At 48.2% G+C, this 18,786-nt stretch overlaps 7 protein-coding genes across 7 annotated transcripts; 3 read left to right on the top strand and 4 right to left on the bottom strand.

Annotated features, from left to right (window-relative positions):
• Positions 1-445: 445 nt before the first annotated feature.
• On the bottom strand, positions 446-2,336 carry N7519_006932 (bestrophin family protein; the record flags this gene model as incomplete). The annotated part of the gene is made up of 7 exons (XM_057293708.1): positions 446-798; positions 863-1,036; positions 1,089-1,438; positions 1,498-1,623; positions 1,688-1,772; positions 1,834-1,981; positions 2,082-2,336. 7 exons carry the CDS (start codon positions 2,334-2,336, stop codon positions 446-448), a joined length of 1,491 nt encoding a protein of 496 aa, XP_057148519.1.
• Positions 2,337-3,450: 1,114 nt separating this feature from the next.
• Positions 3,451-4,501, top strand: N7519_006931 (uncharacterized protein; the record flags this gene model as incomplete). The annotated part of the gene is made up of 5 exons (XM_057293707.1): positions 3,451-3,584; positions 3,714-3,888; positions 3,950-4,208; positions 4,264-4,337; positions 4,415-4,501. The coding sequence occupies 5 exons, from the start codon at positions 3,451-3,453 to the stop codon at positions 4,499-4,501; spliced, it is 729 nt and encodes a 242-aa protein (XP_057148518.1).
• A 378-nt stretch (positions 4,502-4,879) lies between these two features.
• Positions 4,880-6,046, top strand: N7519_006930 (uncharacterized protein; the record flags this gene model as incomplete). Its single annotated transcript, XM_057293706.1, has 1 exon — positions 4,880-6,046. One exon carries the CDS (start codon positions 4,880-4,882, stop codon positions 6,044-6,046), a length of 1,167 nt encoding a protein of 388 aa, XP_057148517.1.
• A 159-nt stretch (positions 6,047-6,205) lies between these two features.
• On the bottom strand, positions 6,206-7,804 carry N7519_006929 (glutathione synthase; the record flags this gene model as incomplete). The annotated part of the gene is made up of 2 exons (XM_057293705.1): positions 6,206-7,448; positions 7,503-7,804. The coding sequence occupies 2 exons, from the start codon at positions 7,802-7,804 to the stop codon at positions 6,206-6,208; spliced, it is 1,545 nt and encodes a 514-aa protein (XP_057148516.1).
• Positions 7,805-8,266: 462 nt separating this feature from the next.
• On the top strand, positions 8,267-12,586 carry N7519_006928 (putative SNF2 family helicase/ATPase; the record flags this gene model as incomplete). Its single annotated transcript, XM_057293704.1, has 3 exons — positions 8,267-8,293; positions 8,392-10,727; positions 10,792-12,586. 3 exons carry the CDS (start codon positions 8,267-8,269, stop codon positions 12,584-12,586), a joined length of 4,158 nt encoding a protein of 1,385 aa, XP_057148515.1.
• A 2,972-nt stretch (positions 12,587-15,558) lies between these two features.
• Positions 15,559-15,744, bottom strand: N7519_006927 (uncharacterized protein; the record flags this gene model as incomplete). The annotated part of the gene is made up of 1 exon (XM_057293703.1): positions 15,559-15,744. The coding sequence occupies one exon, from the start codon at positions 15,742-15,744 to the stop codon at positions 15,559-15,561; it is 186 nt and encodes a 61-aa protein (XP_057148514.1).
• A 1,155-nt stretch (positions 15,745-16,899) lies between these two features.
• On the bottom strand, positions 16,900-17,604 carry N7519_006926 (aspartate/glutamate racemase family protein; the record flags this gene model as incomplete). The annotated part of the gene is made up of 1 exon (XM_057293702.1): positions 16,900-17,604. The coding sequence occupies one exon, from the start codon at positions 17,602-17,604 to the stop codon at positions 16,900-16,902; it is 705 nt and encodes a 234-aa protein (XP_057148513.1).
• Positions 17,605-18,786: the final 1,182 nt, after the last annotated feature.

Below are 18,786 nucleotides of genomic sequence, written 5' to 3'. Positions count from 1 at the left end.
CATGCGACAACGATGCCAGCTCCAAAAGGAACGGGATTGCCTCGGTCCGGTACCGTGAGCCCGGCCGCAATCGAGTGCTTGATACTGAGTTTGTATCATCCAAGGCTCCTTAGGATGGAGTAAGACAGATGACACTTAGCCTACATCGGCGGCTGAAGATACGTAGCACTTTTGGCAAGTTCATTTGCAATAAGGAAGGAAATGAATCGATTTTGAGCCAATATCAATATATGTACGCAACTGCAAGACAAGAAAGAACTCCTTTTTTTTGTGGTTCGATTTGCGAGTCAACATGACTCGACTGAAAACGCCATAACTCACACGCTGGTCAAGTATCACAAACAATTTGATGCCGTTTATTTGAATGCTCATTTCATTCTCATCTGCCAAGAAGATTACCTTCTGCATCCCCCCTTGGCTGTTGATGACAAAGTTGCAAGGAATATCAGACTGATGATGTAGTGGTCTTGGGGCGGAGGCTTTCCACCATTGTAGATGTATCGGACGCCGCAGATGACGGGCCGACAACCACCTTGGTTCTAAGGGCGCCACGAATATCCTCGACGCTCCGCTGTTGCCAGTCAGGGTATCCCAACTGGCTAAGAGGGAATAGAACGAGGTTTTCAGCGCGTGACATGAAGTCATCGACATCTGGTCGGGGAGTGGCAGTCATGATGTCCATTTCCACGGCGATCTGTCGGCAGTATGTGTCCAGTGGAAGATCGTTCACATCGTGACCGAAGGGGTTCTCAATTTCACTGCCGATTGTAGCCAAGCCAAGGATGATATAGGCAGCCACTTTAGGGTCCATTAGAATTGATCTTGTAAACCTGTGTAAGTGGGGTGATTCAGTTGTACTTACCAATTGATGCTGGGATAGTAATCCATTCTAAGGCAGCGTAGAGCTGGAATGGAAGTACCAGGATGTAGATCCATGAAATCTGAGCAATAGCAATGCTGTATGCGGTGGGCAAGGGGGTGTCCAGGACACGTTCTGTGCCGGTCAAAACCTCATTCAAGGTGGCCATCATGGTGACTTTATTGGGTTAGTGTTGGAGTGCCTCAAAAATAGGGGGTGGAAGTCTTACTAGCTTGTCCCTGGTGCAGAGTTGAAACCATAGTACCGTTGGCTACACATGAATCGATATACGCGGACAGATGGTTAAGGATCTCAAGGGGCAAATGCCCAAGAGGCTTCTTAGACCGCTTAACATACTTCCGAGGGTTTGACTCGGCGAAGGACACACCCAGGTACTCTCCTGCGGACTTCCAGATAGACTTAGGTGGAGGATTGACAACCATGCGGTCATGAGCATCACGGGCAAAAGTGTCAAGGTGCCCAGCCAGGCCAGCCAGATCTTCATATGCGATATCGGGTTCGAAGCGAAGCTTGTGTTTAAGAGAGACGGCGAAGGCCAAAATGAGGTTAATCGCGGAGCTATACGGGGTTGTTAGAATTAACAATATCAAGATGCACTCCGCAGTGGTCTCACGTACAGTTTCCTCAAGACATCGTCTTTTCCTTCTTCACCTTCTCTCTCGGCGGTATTGATCCAAATTGTACGCGAGAGGTTGCGAGATGTCTGAATAAGCTGGGCCCAATATTTGCGCCCGTCTGCCCATCTGTAGTGCAAGCCGGGTTAGTGCATGACTCGAGTCAAAAGCTAAAAATGAGTCAATAGTATACCTCTCATATGCAGTTGAACTGCGGAATGACAAAGCCAAACCCACCACGAAACCCAGCACGGTGAGCAGGATGTTGTTGATACCAACTTGTTTGAGTTAGTATGTAACTACAGGCAGTTCTTCCGTACATCACTTGGGACTACTCACGGGGATGGACCTTCTTCGAAAAGACAGTAATAGCAGTCGACCAAATAGCGACAGTCAAAAGCGGCAGGATCATTTTCGGCATGACGCTGCCGTGCATTCGCATCATGATGGGCCATTTGGAGTGCTTTTCCATGTTCCGGGGGCCATGCTAAATCAATGTTATGTTAGCCCGCCAATCTATGAACCTATACTATGTTCCTGTCCTTCTGTTCGTCTGCTACATAGACCATCTCATCCCATTGACTTACAAAGTATCGGTCCAATTCGCTCGAATCCCGTCGATCAAACTGGAACTGCGAGTCTCTAGAGGTAGCCAGATTTTCCAAGAAGGTTGGTCGAGGAGTCATGCGGCCAATGGAGGAGGCCTGCTCCTTCTCATGGGTCGCTGCCGCGTGATGATGGGCGGTCGAGCGTAAATCTGCGGGGACTGGCGCAGCAGTGGAGTCTGATGCTGCTGCTGGTGCTGGAGCATCAGACGAAGGGGCACCGTGGCCGTCAGTCATTGTGAGACAATAAAGATTAGAAAAGAAAGGAAAAAAAAAGAAGGTGAATGAAGCCGGAACTGGGCCGGTTCTGATCTCAATAGATTCTAGAAGAAAGGAAAGATAAAAGCGAAAGTAGAATGGGCGAAAAGAAGAAGAGCAAAAATAAGGAAAAAAGGGAAAAAAGCAGGGGAAGTCAAAGTGAAACGGCGTTCGCTTGACAGGGGCCGTTTCAACGGGATCTAGACTGTTGGTGGAGCCGACGGACACGTCCGCATGTTTAATTTTAGCCCATCAGGGGAACCTTGAAAATATTCTGTGTTTCTATTGGTCTATGCAGATTTCTCGGGGCAATTTCTGGCGAATCGTCGGGATCGAGATTGTGCTAGGGTTAGTGCTACAGAATATCGATTCAAGTACGGAGTATGGAGTACTAGGGTAGAACATTATAAACCTAGATGCGGCAGACCTGTTGGACAAAAAGAAAAAGCCCAAAAAAGATAAATAAATTAAAAATGGATAAAATTTGAAACAGAGGTATTGATCGTCATCTACTAGTTGTTCTAAGTGCTCCAATGTAAGTTTTCTCTCTAGGCTATGAACTGGGAAGGGGTAGAATTAAGCTCACGCATCTGGTACTTTGTGAGTTTACAGATCCTAATTGTTCAGCAAACCCCATAAGTTCACAAGTTCATATTATATTTGCAGTACGGAGGACCTCCGTAATTTATAGTACTTCGTATATCAATTTCCTAATTGGGAGCTGACAGCTTCACACTAATCCCAAAAAAGGAAAAGGGATCCGGTTCGTATGTACCCCTGTTTTCCCGGAGGCTCGGCCTTTCACATTTTCCCACTTCGCGGGTGTCAGAGGGGAAATGGATGAACAAAAATCAGTCGAAGCATTGCTAAATCTAGATGAGATTGAAGATGTTGCTACTAGAATAGTGAACAAAAAGGCATGGGCCTATTATTACTCGGCATCCGACGACAAGATCAGCAAGTACAAAAACACCGAGGTCTTCCGCTCCATCCAATTGAGGCCAAAGGTCTTTGTCGACTGCAGGAATGTGATTTAAACACAAAATTGCTAGACAACCACGTCTCTATCCCAATTTATGTTTCCCCAGCAGCTATGGCCCGGCTGGGTCACCCCTCCGGTGAAGCTGGAATCGCAGAAGCATGTCGCAGCTTCGGTGCCTTGCAGATAATTTCAAACAGCGCCTCGATGACGCCTGAACAGATCGTTGCGGGCGCCGCCCAGGCCAAGTATTTGGCTGGCAACTATATGTGCAGAGCGACCGTACCAAGAGCGAACGTTTGCTGGCTCGAATCAAAAAACTGGGTGCAATCAAGTTCATTACTTTGACACTGGATTCCCCCCGTGACCGGGAAAAGAGAGGATGACGAGCGCAGCGGCAACGTCATCGGTTCTGAGGCTCCATATCAGAGTGACAGCAATGGCACGGGTCCAATCATCCAGACTGAAGACCCAGTATTCAAGGGGATGGATCCTTCTCTTACATGGGCAGAGACCCTGGCGTGGTTGGCAAAGCACACCGAACTTCCGATTGTTCTTAAGGGAATCCAAACACACGAAGATGCGTATATTGCCACACAATATACACCCCCAGGTCAAAGGAATCATCCTTTCAAACCACGGTGGTCGATCTCTCGACACGGCTCCTCCTGCTGTCCACACCCTGCTCGAAATCCGAAAATACTGCCCTGAGGTCTTCGACAAGATTGAGGTATGGGTCGATGGCGGGGTCAAGAGGGGAACTGATGTGGTCAAGGCTCTCTGTTTGGGTGCCCGCGGCGTTGGAATAGGAAGAGCTGCGCTCTGGGGTTTGGGGGCCGGTGGAGTGAATGGCGTAAAGAGAACATTGCAAAGTATGACCAGCGAAGCCTAGGGCTTTCTGAGGAGCGACTGGCTGACAGATCTTAGTTTTGACTGACGAGACCAAGACATGTATGCGACTTCTCGGAGTGAAGAATATTGATGAACTTGGGAAGCAACATGTAAGTCTGCATATGTGCCTTGGCTGGCTAGATTGATACCTCAGGCTTCAAGTGAACTGACCGATATGTTCGTCTAGATAAACACTCGACTGGTAGAGAAACAGATCTATGATGGGCCATCTGGTCTGGAAGCCTGTCAGACAATCAGCCGACCGAAACTGTAGAATATTTCGAATTGCTGTAGGGGAATCTGATCAGTGAAAGAAAAACCTTCTTGGTAGTTTGGCCCACCTCTGCGTAAATTTTGTCTCGCTGCCTCTAGATCTACTTTGTCTCTCTTCTGCCCAGCTTGGTTAGAATACGAAACCATCAGCAGCGAGGCCTAGCTGATCTTCTCAGATTCCATATTCCATACAAGGACCTGGAAGTTCCTCTTGCCTTGTCCCTCGTTCCTTCGCCTCGCCTCATCCTCTTGTCACCTGTTTTCGCCTTGCCGTCCCATCTTGGTCGTTCGTTTCGTCGGCTTTTAATTGATCTCAATTTTTCAACGACTTCCCCCCTACCGTCGTTCTTTCGTTTATGATCTCGGCTTCTTTGACATCATGTCTTCACGAATTCTGACCGACCTTCCCTTCGAGATCTTCTGGCTCATTGTGAAGAGCCTTGACTCGTGCGAGAGAGATATCAACGCTCTGGCCCAAGTGAATCGGGATCTTTACGCTCTCCTCAACCCTTATCTCTATCGCCTTAATGTCCATAACCCTTCCAATCCTGCTATTGCTTGGGGCGCCTACCACGGTCAGGAAGCAACCGTTCGAAAAGCCCTAGAGCAGGGCGCCTGGACAAGATCTACTTTCGGCGCAGGTAAATCACCAGAGCCAATAACCCTTGCAGCATTGGCTGGTCACGCGAATATTGTCAAGCTGCTCCTCAATCATGGAGTCCAACCAATGAAAAGATGGGACTGGAATGACAATGGCACTAGACGGACGGACGTAATGGATTGGGACTATACCGGCTTAGGTCCAATCCGAGACTGGCCCCCCTGGACAGCCGCACTTGTTAGAGACCGCGCGGAAGTCCTGCAAGTCTTGATTGATGATGCTGGATTCGTGTCGCGCTTTTTCGATTTTTTCAAGCTCTTACCTAATGGCGATGGCTACTTTGACACCATTGAAGGCTTTGAGACGTTCAAAGTTCTCGTGAGAGGCTGTCCCAAATGGGAATATCATGTTGAACACCAGTATGCCGGGATATTGAGCTTGGCAATTCATGACTCAATCGGTAACCTCGAAGTCATGCGCTTCCTTGTCGACTCAGAATGTCCAGTCAACTACCCAGACCTCTGGGGCCACACCCCGTTGGCGTACGCAGCGGATGCCGGCAACGTCGAGACGGTAGAATTCTTGTTGGACCGTGGAGCCGATCCCGATCCCGGAATCCCATGGCCGCTAAGACTTGCCGCAGAAAAAGGACATGTCAAGGTTGCAGAACTGCTGTTGGAAAGGATTGACGTCCGACGCAAAATTACTAGTGGAGATGACCTTGGCTACTTTACTCGGCGGCGGCCTGTGGGTTTGAGAAGATTGTGCGAGCTTGCCTGGATGCCGGATGCAACGCAGATCGAAGGCTGTACGTTCGCTATTCTCCTTTCACACGTGTGGATGATAAATCATCCAGGTATCCATGGATGGGTATTATTCGACGCCGCTAGACTGGGCCCGTTTAAGAGGCCACTCTGCAGACGTGCGTCTTCTCGAGAACGCTAGAACAGCTCTGTGACCCATGGATATTACTCTGTAGTACAAGAAATACGATCATAACACGATGGAATAATTCACAACTCCTGCAGCTTTTACCAATTTGGTCCTTCCGCTCATGTATGCAGTATGAGTGGACAGTGGATTGTAGATATTTAGATGTATTCTCTAGAACAAAAGAGCACTGTCCAAGCTGGAAAATCCTGCGGCTACACCACCTTCATTCACCTCTTTCCCTTTAGTCCGCAACAGATATCCGCCTTGTTCATTGTGCAAGATCTTCCCAGTATTTTCCCAAAGAATGGTACCGTAGACACCAAGCTCAGAGATGACATTTCCTCGAATAACCTCGCCATCATTCCGCAAGGCAACATTCTGGGCATTGGGTGCAGGGTTGATGAGTTCCATAAGCACCCAGCCTCTCCAATCAGATTCTGGCATGGATCGCAAAAATTCTGGAATATCAGATTTGTAGACATTGTTGCCACCCCCTTCACGCTGTGGTTTGAGCACATGGTTCAGGGCTGTATCTGGATTGAGGGCTAGGTCGCGGCCTTTACTGTTAACCGACAGGTCATATTGCGGAGCGAAGGTTCCTCGAACCCTTTCAACAAGCGCAGTATCAATGCCCTTCAAGAAGCTTGAGAGATGATCTGGTCCTGTCGGCTCCGCTAAGACCTGCTGGACTTTCTTGCAGCCAGACAGCTGATTGAGCACGGTGGGACACTTGATCGCTGCCGAGCGCTCCAGATGAGTTCGGGCCAGCCAGTCACGGCTGGATGTGTACTCGTCTGGTGAATAGTAAGCCCGAAGATAAACCGTTGTTACCTCGAAGGTTGAGTCGGGAGAGTGAGGGGGGTGGTAGAACAGTGGTCGCGAGGAGTTTGAGCTGGGAATGGAGGTATGATCCAAGACGTCGACGCTGGCAACACGGAAGACTGGAATGTTGTGAACTGTCTTAAGCTGTGTGGAGAGCGCATGCTGATCAAAAACGTTCCGTTCTGTTTCCTGGACTACAAAGAGAACACAAAGAGGGAGAGCCGGGGTGGACTTGGACACCCCGTAGGCCTCATGGGCTGCTGCCAAACCTGCTGAGAGGGTTTCCACTGCGGTGTTTTCTGGTGGAATCTCGGATTGTAGCAGAGGGTGGGGCGGATAGTTGATTGGGGAACCCGGCGGCGAGGCAAGAAGCTCGGTGTGCATCTGTCGCACAAGAGCTGAGAGACCACCAAATGATGATGAGATCGTGTTGAATTCAACCTGCTTTAGCGCTGTGACACCTGTAGGCAGAACATGGGCCATGTAATCAGACCGGAAGAGGCCCAGTGACAGGTTTTGAACATATCCCTCCTTTTGGACATCCAGATGAACCTTCCACAAATTCGAGACAAAGTCATCAACTTCAATGAGCCTGCCAATGGCCAGTAATTAGCAATTTACCATGCTGGAGCGGATAGGTCCTTACCCTTCCACAATTTCCCTCAACCATTCTTCATTGCATGTGATCGCAGCATAAAGTTCATTGTAGATCTTTTGGAGAGCAGTCGCTTCCTCGAAGCAAGTTCTGGGAAACGGACTGGGGAACAACGTCACTGGCGCATTTGTAGCCAGCACACCATTTGAATCTGCCTCAGTTGGAATAATTGCTGGGGATGGTCGAACAGCAAGACCATTTTGAATAGCCCAGTCTTTCACAGTTGTGACGAGAAACTTTTGTTGAGCTGGGGACAGGCCTGGCGGATATTTTGAATAAATTGATTCTGCCATATTTCTAGTGAACAAGAACTGATTTACCGCACTCAATGACCTAAGTTGCGCAAGCGTAGACTTTTCAAAGATTCCGACCTCACCGAGGCTCCAGGGCTTCGAAGGAATTCTGGGGATTTGTAATTTGGCGGGGCAATTGTTGACACCTGAGGCAGAAATACGAGACGCGAACCTGAGACCGCCCGGATCTTCCGCCTTCCGTTTCGAGATTGTTTGCCCTGATCTAGCCTAAAATAGCTCACCGCCTATTGAAATACTGGCACAAAAAAAGAGCTTCACGTATAACACGCATTGATTGCCTAGGTGGGAAGGAGGAGGGTTGTGGACGTGTTTTTTTTTTATTGTCCCTTTTCTTTTCTTTCTTCTCTTCTCTCCTTATCCTCCCACCAAAACTCTTCCTTTCTTTCATCCATCTTACTTTGAACGCTTTGCTTCATACTTGAATTTGTATTGACATCGGAAATGACTTACACTGGGGGCTTCGACATGGTAAGTCACATGCCCGTCTCACATTGACTCTTGCCCAGTCACGTCCTCGAGATAAATGCGCGACTATCTCGTCTGAACCGCCCACTAATCCAATACAGGCCCCCCGAACAAATATGTCGTTAATGAAAGACCCCCAAGACTGGACGGTCGACGAGCTTGTTACATTTCTCTGCCATGACAAGCCTGGAGACTGGTCCTACAATTTGGTTTGTCCAGATCTCGTGAAGCTGGAGGCGTCCCTCCGAGAGAATTCAATCTCAGGCTTAAGTTTTCTTGACATCACGGACGACCATGTGAAGGAGCTGGGTATCAAAGTTATTGCGCAGCGCCAGTATGTGCTGAAAGCCTGTAAATGGCTACAGCGACGCTCGACAAAATATCAACTGGACCAATTGGAGCAACAGCGGCCACTTGTCAATGAACAGCAACGTTCAGCAGGCCTCAATGACAACAACTCGACTTCAAACCATCCCACCCACCCCAATGTCTCTTCTACACTGCTCCCAACAGGGGAGAAAAGACGCCGGGTCGGGACGACCATCGCGGCACGGCCGTCCACACCTTCTCTCCCGGGGCCCCTCACCCCAGAAGGGCCACGTGCACCCATCTTCGATGATGGGTTCTTCGAGCGTCTCCTGAGTGCCTACCCACCGGACGACACTGAGGTCCTCCCACTCCTTGGAGGATCCGGGTCCGAAGGGGAGTACGACACGGAGACCCGCGAAGAACTCGGAGAGGATGGGGAGCAATCCCGCGCAGGTACTCCCCCGGATGCTGCTGGGGGCCTCGGAGAGGCTGAGTTCAATAAAATAGTGGACCAATACATCGAGACACGGAAAGCTCAGTTCATCGAAATTCGTCTGCCGAAAGAGCAGGCCAAAGGATTTTACATTTGGAACGAGGGCCAAAAGTCCCCGGGTATGAAGAACGAGATTTCGACCCAGCTCGCCCACCTGGAGAAACGTTCCCAAAGTCTTCGCAAAGCACTTGCTGAGGCACAACACTCTTCTCGCTCGTCTTTAGTCAAGGCATGCGCGTGCCTCGACCCCACTGTGGCCGATATTTGCTTGTATCAATGGAAGCTTTCCATTCTCGAGCAGATTAGCCCGCCGCCCAAACTTGCTCGCCCGCCACGCACCACACGACCAGAAAAGCCCACTGTGAACTCGGACGGTGAAGAAACTCTCAGTTCCGATTCGGATTCCACGCACGGTATCGGAGACATGGAACACAAGTCTCCGGAACAATCGGAAGACGGTCTCCGTCTCGTCTCGAGTTCTGATATTTCTGAACCCGAAGAGCACCAGGTTGTACAGGACCAAGAGGTGCCACGTTCTCGCGAAGCTTATCAAGTCGGACCGTTCCGTGACTACTCTTCAGATGAGGATCTCGGTCACCTTTTTTACAAAGATGAAAATTACGAGCCACCAGTGGCCAAGAGGCGCCGCCTGGAGAAGGATATCTTGGATCAAGGGTCTCCAATACCACCATTGCCACCGATAACAACCATGCCGTTGAAACCGGACATTGCGCTACCCTCGAAGGAACGTGACGGAGGGGGTCAGACGGGGGCCAATACATATCCTGTCGACCCGATGCATCTCAAAACACATGAGTCCGTGGACCCGGCGAGTGACAACGGCAGTGAAACCGATGAGGCTGTGTTGGTTTTTGACGACGTCTATTCCATGATGTGGGCAACTATTGAGGAGAGTGGAAACAGAATTCACCTGTTGGCGAAAGCTCTCATGGACCTGCGTAAGAATCGTCTCCGCCAACTTCTCGAATTTCTCGTCAAGTACATGCCATGTGTGTATCCAGAACATGCGCGAGATGCGCTAAAAAGCATGTGCGAAGACTCGTCGGCGATGGAAGGATGGGACCCCGAGGAGAGTCATTGTACAATGTTGATGACTGCCTTGTTTGTGTCCTGGGTTAATGTTATCCACGTCCCTATTGGCGCCTTTAGGGCAAAAGAAGTCAAGGCTGCGCTTGTGGCTGTCAGAGATGAAGAGGAAAACCAATTCGCCCCGTTCTTCAAATGTTTGAATGACCTTCTTCGGGGGTACAGAAAATGGTTGAATTTGCCATATCGTCTCCAATCCGACGAAATGAACACAGCCATTCGGCGCGACAAGCAGGAATTCACCGACGACCAAATGACCCTGACACCGGTCCAGAAGGAAGGCAAAGAACGGGAAGACAAAGCATTTCTTACGTCTCGGCTTGCCCACGGGCATGCTCATCTCGAAAATCTCTCAAAGCCGGTTTCTTTCCGAATTCCCATGATATACCTGGACCCCCGCATTGCGCAATATGTCAAACCCCACCAGCTCTCTGGGATTCGGTTCATGTTCCGAGAAATCGTTGAGAACAGAAGTGAAGAAGGGTGCTTGCTAGCCCACACTATGGGGTTGGGCAAGACCATGCAAGTGTGAGTTATGATCATCGTGATATTGACTGATTTGCTAGGACCCAGCTAAACCCTTTCTGGATAGGATATCCCTTCTCGTTACAATTTCCAAGGCCGGGGCATCACCGGATCCGGCAATTCGTGATCAAATTCCCAAAGAATTGCGACAGTCCAAAACTCTGATACTGTGCCCAGCATCGCTAATCCAAAATTGGCACGACGAGTTCGCAATGTGGCCACCCACGAACCACAAACTTGGCAATATTCGCTCCATTCCAACAAAAAACCCGACCCTTGACCGAACCGAAGAGATTCGCGCGTGGAATGACGAGGGTGGTATACTGATCCTCAGCTACAACATCTTCCGCATTATTACCAAGGACAATGTGGGAAGGAAGGAAGACCAGGGACAACAATCGGTCAACGAAAGTGTCAAGAGTTTGGTGTTGAACAGCCCAACTCTTGTTGTGGTCGACGAAGCCCAGAATTTACGCAACCAAGGAAGCCAAATTTCCGAGGCAGCCTCCCGCTTACGCACCCGGAAACGGATTGCTCTCACTGGCACTCCGATATCCAATGGTTTGGAAGATTACTATTGGATGGTTAATTGGGTTGCCCCGCGGTTCCTTGGAAGCTTTGCGAAGTTCAATGAGGATTTCATCAAGCCAATCGAAAATGGCACGCAGATTGAAAGCCAAAATTTCGACAGAAGAAAGGCACTCCAGTGCCAGGAGATGTTCCTTCGCCTCATCGAGCCCAAGGTACAGCGAGCGGACATGTCCGCACTGGCAGTCGATTTGCCACCAAAGTACGAGTTCTCTGTTTACTTTGAGCTGACAAGCCTCCAAAAAGCTTTGTACAACATCTTCGTTCAAGGTGTGGGAAGGGAAGCGGGTGTCCGCCCGGAGCTTATGTCTTGGCTGCCACTTCTTAAGCTTTGCTGTAATCACCCGGCCATTTTCAAGGCAGATCTGGAATCCCGGAAGAGCAAGAATTCAAGTGGCGAACAAAAAGGTCCTAGCAGTGATGGTCCCAGTGGTAACCTTGGCTCTAATGTGCCCGTCGAAGAGCAAATAATTACAAAATCAATTTTACCTGAACTGGATGATGCGTTCAAGGAGGCTCCAGACTTGCTGGATCCCAGCCTATCCAGCCGAGTGATGATTCTCAATGAGATTATCAACCAGGCTATCACACTCGGGGACAAGGTCCTGGTGTTTTCGGGCAGTATTCCGACACTGAAGTATCTGGCGCAAGTCATGGACAAAACGCAGAGAATGTATGCTCTCCTTGAGGGCAGTATGCCTGCGGGTAAGCGTTCCGAGATAGTTCGGGGATTCAACGACGATCCCTCGACCTACGTGTTTCTGATTTCAACCAAAACGGGTGGCGTTGGCTTGAACATCCAGACCGCGAACCGAGTTGTCATTTTCGATTTCCAGTTCAACCCTACATGGGAGCAGCAGGCAATCGGACGTGCCTACCGCATTGGTCAGAAGAAAAAAGTTTTCGTGTACCGAATGGTCGCTGCTGGAACCGTCGAAGAGAAGATCTTTAGCAAAACTATTTTCAAGAGCCAGCTTGCGGGCCGCCTTCTCGATGATGAGCACGTTGCTCGCATGGGCTCAAAGGCCGAAGAAAAGTACCTAGTTCCGTGGTCGAAAAGTGCCCAGCAAGAGGGAATTTGCCCCGAGGCGCTAGCTAAAGACCCGGGAACACTGGAGAGGATAAAATCCTCTAAGTGCGCCCAGTACATACTCTCGATCAAGCAGGTAGACCATGAAGAGGATCCAGACGATGTTCTGACTGCCGAGGAGCGGAAGACTGTGGAGGATGAGCTCGAACTGAGACGTCTTCGTATTAGTTCCGAGGAACTGTGAGTTCCTCTCGAGCCCCCTTTTCTCGTCCCTTTTTCTTTTTTTCTTTTTTTTTTTGCTTTTTTGTTCTTTTTCTTTTCTATTTGTTCGAGTGATACCCATATGTATGTAGCGATGATTTGTAAGATTTTCTTTCCCCCCTTTTCCTAGTACACACAGTAAACGCAGACGTAGTAAACATACCTACATACCTACACATACATGTACAAAATATGTACATATAGGTATCTCGAGGCTCCGAACTCGAACTTGCAATATGGGACCCGGAGATGGCAACAAGGGTGCAGTGCGTGCAAATAATGGGATATACAAGCAACCCGCATGAACATGATTGGCAATAGCCCAAGGTAGAATGTCTACCCTGTCGGCAGAAAATGCGGAGATATGGGATGCAGAAAAAATACCTCGCCGGCTTCTTGCTTTACTACAGATGTATGTATGGATACCGATCACCAGCGGTATCACCCTTGAGATCTCCAAGTTCCGTCTGGAAGATGTCACGGAGTCAACAATGAAAGTCGCACCTCCCATAGAAAACATCACCACCAATGGGTCCAGATGGTGGAGGTAGACATCGAAACATATCGTGAGATGCGATCTATACCGTCTTTAGAGAATTTGAAGAAGTTTTATGGCTTTGTGTGTTGTATATTTCTGTAACAGATAATTCGCGGGCCTATCGGAGAAACTTCCGTCTACTATATCTGAGAGTTACCTAACGTTGAATTCCTAGCACCAAACTATATTGGTTTAGAGCGATGTCGATGTCCTTATAAAAGCACGGGATATAGCATGTGTTAGTGGTATTCGATAGTTTAGGAATCAGAGGCGAATGCATAGTATCTTCATCCGGACTTAACTCTTAGATATTAAGAATTGAACCCGTGGCTGACCACCGCGCGCTCTTACCAGGGATACTAGGGATAAATAAAGCATAGGATTTATGATCAATGGCATATTGCATATATGAAACTTTTAATGAAACTCAGCAATACAGAGATACCGTATTTTGCAAGTGTACGTAGTACATTTATATCTTAAGCCGCGTAGTTTTCTATGGCAATTCATCAAAAATAAGCTCAATATCTTTTCAAGTCTCAAAAGTTGCTCTATCGAACTGGATCCTCCAAGGAGTGAGAGGACATCGGTATCGTCAGGTGGGTAGGCGCTCAGTAGACGCTCAAAGAACCCATCATCGAAGGTGGGCGCACATGGTCCTTCTGGGGCGAGGGGCCCCGGAGAGAAGGTGCGGACGGTCGTAGCGCGGTGGTCTCCATTCGACGAGGTCTCTTCTCCCCTGTTTGGGGCACCGAAGGGCCATCAAGTACAGGAGTAAGCTGATAAAACCATCAGGGGATATAGTAAGGTCAGTTGGATTATTCAGAAGGCCATGGAGGTGTGGTGGTGAAAGTTGCTGTTCATTGAAAAGCGCTCTGGGGGGGAGTCGATTTCCTCGAAGTCGACATAGGGGATTCTTAACTTGACGCGTAAGGATAAGGGGAGGTTTTCAAGTTAACAATGCCTTGGTATATGTTAAAAATTGTTATCAATAGGTATCAAATAATAACAAAATCAAATAAAAACGACGTTGAGATATATGCGTAGAAAATATCGCATTTACTAGTTACGGTTGTACGTCTATCTAGGTACATGTGTAGGTTCTATAGAAGGGGTAATTTACTACCCTCACTTTCATTTCACTTTCATCTCAAATATTTATTATTTTATCTAGCACACTAAAAAATGAAAAAGAAACAAGTACTAACAGCCATTATTGAGGTGATCCTTAGACGTCTCAGGTTCAGCTGGTCCTCGACTGTTTGCCGATCTTCAGCGCTCAAATTGTCTCCCTAGGTTCCCACCATTGATACTGTTGTTTCCTCAATTCAAGCTGAATGGTCATGGAATATCGCTCGACGTTTTCCTTAAGAGTTATCTCGCATAATTTCATTCGGACTCCCTTTACGTGTATCGACGGAACTTCCAAGATTCCTTTCAGGGACAGGGAATAGGATCTGGACCCAGTTGCCGACACTCAATGAGATTGTCAACCAGGCAATCGCAGTTGGGGATAAGGTCCTGGTTTTCTCATCCAGTCCCACTTTTGAAATATCTGGCGCAATTGATGGACAGGGCGCAAATGAATATTTTCTACTTTATGGCGCATCGGCCGAGGCTGAGCGTCCTGAGATGATTCGCCAGTTTAACGATGACTCCACATGTCTTTCTTATTCAGCTAAAGCTGGGGGTGTCGGCTTAAACATTACCGCCGCCAATCGAGTTGTCATTTTTGATTTCCAGTTCAACCCTACATGTGAGGAGCAGGCAGCCGGACGTGCCCACCGTGTTGGACAGAAAAAGTCAGTATTTGTGTACCGACTGATCGCTGGCGGAACGAACGAGGAGCTGAACCTGAGACATCTAAAATAATAGATATTTTAGAAGGAAGTGAGAAGAAAGTGAAATGAAAGTGAAATGAAAGTGAAATGAAAGTGAAATGAAAGTGAAATGAAAGTGAAATGAAAGTGAAATGAAAGTGAAATAAGGTGAAATAAAGTGAAATAAAGTGAAATGATAAAAGTGAGATGCCATCTGTTAGTCCCTTGGAAGTTGAATCAATCTGTGTTTACAGGAAAAGGGTCACAAAAGAATCTCAGGTAGAATTGCCTACACATGGGTATCACTCAAACAGAAATGGAAAACGAGAACGTAAAAGAAAAGAAAAAAGAAAACAACCACAAAGTCTCAGTAAGGTTCAGTTCATCTTCCATGGATTTTTGTTCTTGAGCCGTCAATATGTCTTCTGGGTCGAGTTGGTCACTGTGAAGTCTGATGCTCAGGATTGACTCGGTGCATTCAGACTTCAGTCTCTCCATCGTCTCTGCATCCTTGGTGAATGCAATTTCATCAATCCCACCTTGGTGAGAACTCTCTTCCCAAGGAACCAGGTATTGTTGCAAAGTTTTGTTACCCAGCTAAGTGATATGCTTGTCATCAATTAGCCGGCGCACAAGCTGGCTCTTGAAGACAGCCGTGCTATATATCTTCTGGCCCTCGACTGTTTGTCGCTTTTCGGCGGCCAAAATGTTGTCTGGATTCCCTTTATTGTCAAACTGCTCGAAGGAGACTATGTATTGGGCACACTCGGAGAAGACAGACATTCCTATCCCGGGGAGGATATCGTGAAAACGTTCTTCCTGCAGGCGGTCTCTTAAATAAGACAGGTCGAAAGACCACGATGCCCAAGGCAGGAAAATGGGTTTGTTGGAAATACCACTTTCTCGGAGCTTGCTAACGAACCCATTTGCATCAAGGGTCGCAGGGTCCCATGGTGCGTAAAGTAGGCTCTGACCTTCTTTCCATTCGCCCTTTGATGCCAAGTTGCCGGTGCAGACAGAGGCGATGAGGAAGGCGCGATGAAATATCTTTGGCGCACTCAGAGGATTTGATCCTCTGCAAGGTCCCTGGATCTTTTGCTAGTGCCTTTGGCAGATCCCGCCTTGTTAGGCACTCTTCATGCAGGGGACCAGATATCTTTCCTCGGCTTCGGAGTCCATCGGAACGAAGTTCTTTTTGATCAGAGAGGAAAAAAGGAAGAAGCAGCAAGCGGATGAACCCGCTATTTAGAACCATAGATGTGGCCACTTGTCTGTTTCAGAAGATGCATATAGAGAGGGAGGTGTGGTGGCGCATGGTTGCAATATAGTAGGCAGATCAATTGTTGTGCCTACACCGGTGTGAAAAAACAAAAGCTGAGTCGACGCGGAGGCTGGAGTGGTGACTGTGTTGGCTAGATTAGAAGGTAGGATGCTAGACTGAGATACTTGCAATGAGCAATAATCCGACAAATATATCTGCGGTTACATAGCTAAGTAGGGACTGCACGCAACAAATCAAGCCTTGGAGTTTAAAGACAATTCAACTAGGCAAGTATCTCGGTCTCACAAAAGTATCAATTAAAACAAATGACTTTTGTTGACGCTATATTATTCATAAGTGGTTAGCATCGCGACACTAGAACGTCGACACCACGAGAAAGCCTCCAAGATTCGGCGTTACCAACCGGGAAGCGGATCATTTCGCCGAAAACCGTGCGCCTTTAGTACCCGCCTATCAGGGAATCAGGACATCAAGAGTGTATTAAAGGAGGTGTCAGGATTGGTCGGAAGAAATCCCCAAAATGACAAGGATGTTATCCACCATAAGAAAACCCAAGCGGTTTGCACTAAACAAATTCAACGGCATGATAGGTACGGTACATTCACTCAGTGTTCGGAACGCCCTCAGAATAACTACAAGTGACCAACCATTTGGCATTACTTGTGCTGAAGTGCCCATTCGGCAATCCCCTTGGCATGAAGAGTGGTGGTCTCAAAGGCTGGCACGATCATCTTACTAGCATCAAGCACAAGTCTGAGCTCAGTACAGGCCAGTGCGAGACAATCAACGCCGTGCTCATGAACCAAGCTGGTGCAAGCATCTTCAAAACCAGCCTTCACATGTTCTGCAATCGGCTGCTTGCTTAGTTCGTTGAAAATATAGCCGTCCACCTTATCTCTGAATTCCTTGTTGGGCACAACAACTTCCAACCCGTATCGCTCCTGAAGACGAGACTTGTAAAATTCCTCCTCCATCACAGCTCGAGTCGCTATCAACCCGACCTTTCGAAATCCGCGGTCTAGAATTGCTTGGCCGGTGAAGTCCACAATATGGAGGACCGGCAAGCGGGTTCGCTCCTCGAGAGAATCTACAGCTTTGTGGGCAACGTTTGCACATAACACCAAAGACTGCGCCCCGCCATCTTTCAACTGTTGACCGGCACTTGATAGCATTTCTATCATGCCCTCAGAATTGCCGCTGGTGACAAAACGGCCAATGTCGGCATAGTCCACGGATCTGATGAGTAGATTGGCAGAGTGAATACCACCGAGCACAGAGCGAACATGGTTGTTGATGCCTTCGTAGTATACCGCCGTGGTCTGCCAGGACATTCCACCAATTAGACCGACGGTTCTGGTCATTTTGGATGCCAACGACTAGATTCAAAGCAGGCAAAGGGGAGGGAGGATGCTTGAACAATGAGAAATTACGACAGTTTGATTCGGAGATGACTGGTAACGCAGTGAGACGAGAAAGTAAAAATAGGGAGCGAAATCGAAACGCGAAAGATTCGCCTTCTTCAAGTCCTAATAAGTCTTCTCAAAGAATTTCGATAGGCGAATTGAAAGAAAATTGGAGTTCCAAGTGGAGAAACGAGACTGGTTGTCCGGGGAAATCGTTGGTTGGGTCGCCCGGGCTACGTTGTGACGAATGGGATATGTGGGATATTTCTCTCCGGTCCTAAGGGTCGGAAATTAGACAAGATAATCTGATAATCTACAAGTGGTTCTGATGATGTCGCAAAGCCTCCAGGGTTGACCTCGGGAGGTTTACCCTCAGTCAGACCACAGCCAATGATGAGGCGTAATTCTGCCGATTCAGCCGCGCTAACCTGATCGGGTTGCTTCATTAGTAGCCAGCAGGCGGTGAATAGAAAATTTCACCTTCTTTGGGGACGGCTGGGGAACCTTGGAACTCTTCGAGGTCGGACCTCGCGGGATAATCGTGCGCTTATTAAAACGCCACCTGGGTCCCCGACCACTTCCCTTGATCAGCATCCGATTGGCGCGCTCGCCCTCACAATCAATTGACCATTAATATGACATAGGAAAACAGAAAAGATATCCACCGCATTATCACATACCGCAGACCGAGCCGGTGGAAGCCAGTGAGTGTCGGGGGAAAGCAAATCCCTTAGTGTTCTCAATGCTGCGAACTTGACATCTTGTCTTTTCTGCCGGTCAGGGGTTTATGTCGGGTTAAGAACCCAAATTCACTGGCATATTTAGGGACACGCAACAAAGTGTCCGATATATCGCGGTTCTCTCTCTTTACCTGGGCTGCGGCCTTGCTTGCCTTTTCGCATCTTGGAAGTTTGGGCGCCAAGGTATTTGGCTAGTTCACTCAAATTGCAACCGTTGGAGAGATTTATTTCGTAGGCTCTACTTTTGATTGCCTACCTGGTTGAGTACACGGAGCATGTAGCTCAACCCACAAGATATGATTAACATCCTTTTAACGTTTTCATACTGCCTTGAGTTTACATTAGATGCTGCACTCCTTGTCTTTTACAACACCCTTGCAACCTTATGCTGCCTATTATG

Source organism: Penicillium mononematosum, assembly GCF_028829835.1.
Source record: "Penicillium mononematosum strain IBT 11891 chromosome Unknown utg000003l:1.0-8172316.0:1.0-8177699.0, whole genome shotgun sequence".
Classification (NCBI taxonomy): domain Eukaryota; kingdom Fungi; phylum Ascomycota; class Eurotiomycetes; order Eurotiales; family Aspergillaceae; genus Penicillium; species Penicillium mononematosum.
This window is presented reverse-complemented; position numbering and strand designations above follow the sequence as displayed.